Below are 2,500 nucleotides of genomic sequence, written 5' to 3' on the forward strand. Positions count from 1 at the left end.
CATACATAAACAAAATAATAATGGATTTCTGACCTTGGGGAAAAGACAATAAGGTCTAGAATTGTTATTTGGGTAGGAAATTTTAAAATCTTTATTTACAGATACTGTATACACAAGGAAATAATGGACTAGTCACATATTGGTTAGATATCATTAAGGCTCGATACTAATGGATGATGATGCCCTTGGTGTCTCTTCATGTGCCTGCTTAAATTGCCCTTTTGCCTTGACTCATAAGGACAATAATGACAAGAATATGGTTTTTCTCCAGTATGACTGAGCATATGAGACAGGAGTGATGCTTTTCGTGTGGTTCGAACAGAGCAGTGTGGACAGAGAAATGGCTTTTCACCAGTATGGGTGCGCCAATGTCTTTTAAAGCTTGTGGTTTCATTAGATGTATATCCACAGATGGAGCACAGGTGTTTCTTATAAGATCTTGTCTGACCTCCTGCGAGTCCTCTCTTAATTAAGCTCTTACCACCAGAGTGCACCCCCACCTGTTGGAGTACGTTCGTCTTACTAAGCCGCATTACAATTTTCAAAATATAATACTACTATCTTTGTACACTATTCTGATAACCGTTTTGTCTAGGGCCTACATAATTTCCCTTAGCATAAAACATATGTTCCCTGGACGATAAACTGCAAATTACAAGGCAACACAAGAAGTATAAATAAATTTGAATCAAGATCAACATAATTCAACAATAGCATTCATTCCACACCACAGTGCAGACATCAACCACTCTTTCGAGTTCAACATTTTCATAAAAGCATACTACATCCAAACAAAAGTACTTATACAAAGGGTAAGTCAATAAAGTAGCCAATAAATAAAATAAATCAAATAAAATCAAGAATATGATTATCCCGTTTCACTTTTACCCCGTATATGGTGACCCGATGTTGCTACATATTTCTAGTCCCCTTCCGAAAACATAGTGACGACTGCATCTGATACCAGAGTCTTGGATGTATATTACAACTGTACTCTGTGTACTCACGCGTGCGCGTGCGTGCGCGTGCGTGTGCGTGCGTGTGCGTGCGTAAGTGCGTGGGTGCGTGCGTGCGTGCGTGGGTGCGTGCGTGGGTGCGTGGGTGCGTGCGTGCGTGCGTGCGTGGGTGCGTGCGTGCGTGCGTGGGTGCGTGCGTGCGTGGGTGCCTGGGTGCGTGGGTGCCTGTGTTCGTGTGTACGTGCGTGTGCCTGTGCGCGTGCGTGTGCCTGTGCGCGTGCGTGTGCCTGTGCGCGTGCGTGTGCCTGTGCGCGTGCGTGTGCCTGTGCGCGTGCGTGTGCCTGTGCGCGTGCGCGTGCCTGTGCGCGTGCGCGTGCCTGTGCGCGTGCGTGTGCCTGTGCGCGTGTGTGTACGTGCGCGTATGTGTACGTGCGTGTGCGTGTGCGCGTGTGTGTACGTGCGTGTGCGTGTGCGTGTGCGTGTGCGTGTGCGCGTGCGTGTGCGCGTGTGTGTACGTGTGCGCGTGTGTGTACGTGCGTGTTCGTGTGCGTGTGCGCGGGTGTGTACGTGCGTGTGCGTGTGCACGTGTGTGCGGATGTGGTGGTTGGTGTGTGCGTGCAAGGAGATATTGGAGCTGAATATTTCAATTGTATGCAACTATAACTTCTTTACAAGACTGTAATTTGCCATTTATGATGATACGTTTAAATCTACCTTTCTTTTCTCAGCATTAAATAAAACAAAAAAACAAAAACAATTAAAACATTGCTTTTTCCTCAAATTCTACCAAATAATATACATTCAAAAGCAATACGAATACGCTTTACAGAATAACGTCTAGAATCATTCCCTCCCTCTAGTTGCCTAACTAGACTCTGATTGCCGCCTATAGATGACCCTCACTTGCATATTCAGTATATTTTACTGAGGATGTTCTTCCCAAGCAGCGTGCTATATCTCTTGCATTCTTTGCTGCTGCCCGAAGATGGTTTCCCTTCATTTCTGCCCGTTCACTGTAGCTCTGAAGCACGAGAATACCATACTCTCGGCACCTGTCAGCACTCATAACTAGAAAATCTCGATACTTAATACCACAGACACTGCTCCATACAATATTTGCGTCATGTTTTCTATATTGCTCACGTCTTTGGGTAACGTTACGCTACTGTTTAATATAATGTTTTGTTGTTTTTGGCTAAACCAGACGATGCTTATGATGTTTGATGATAATGGAGACCATCATTTTAAAACCAAAGAGATGTGTAACCTAGCAATATCTATATCATATTACTGAACTATATGCTAAGGTTATTCTATGCATCTATTGTAATATTCTCCATAATCTTAATAATTTGTATTTTCACACACACATGTACATATGTATGGTTAATAGTTAATGGTTAAAAGCAAAATAAGGTTGTTAGACATCCAAGGTCATGTAGTACTATAAGAAGGTATAGTAAGGTTGAAGATGGGTAAAGGAGTTGATGAGTGAATGGGTTAAGGTAGGATTAGGTAAGGGGATTAGATTAAGTGAAGGATAT

General features: G+C 43.4%; 1 protein-coding gene across 9 annotated transcripts in view; it reads right to left on the minus strand.

The window, feature by feature from the left end:
* LOC125041350 (protein jim lovell-like) overlaps positions 1-2,500 on the minus strand; it is a 57,447-nt gene that overhangs the window by 30,100 nt on the left and 24,847 nt on the right. The window contains exon 6 of one of the 9 annotated variants that reach the window (XM_047636228.1): positions 1-500. This exon is cut by the window's left edge and continues 927 nt beyond it. The exons of the other annotated variants lie outside the window; for them this stretch is intronic. Within the exon in view, the coding sequence (XP_047492184.1) occupies positions 144-500 (357 nt within the window). The 3' untranslated portion in view covers positions 1-143. The remainder of the gene's footprint in view (positions 501-2,500) is intronic. 9 annotated transcript variants of the gene reach the window in all.

This window comes from Penaeus chinensis, chromosome 30, assembly GCF_019202785.1.
Source record: "Penaeus chinensis breed Huanghai No. 1 chromosome 30, ASM1920278v2, whole genome shotgun sequence".
NCBI lineage: Eukaryota > Metazoa > Arthropoda > Malacostraca > Decapoda > Penaeidae > Penaeus > Penaeus chinensis.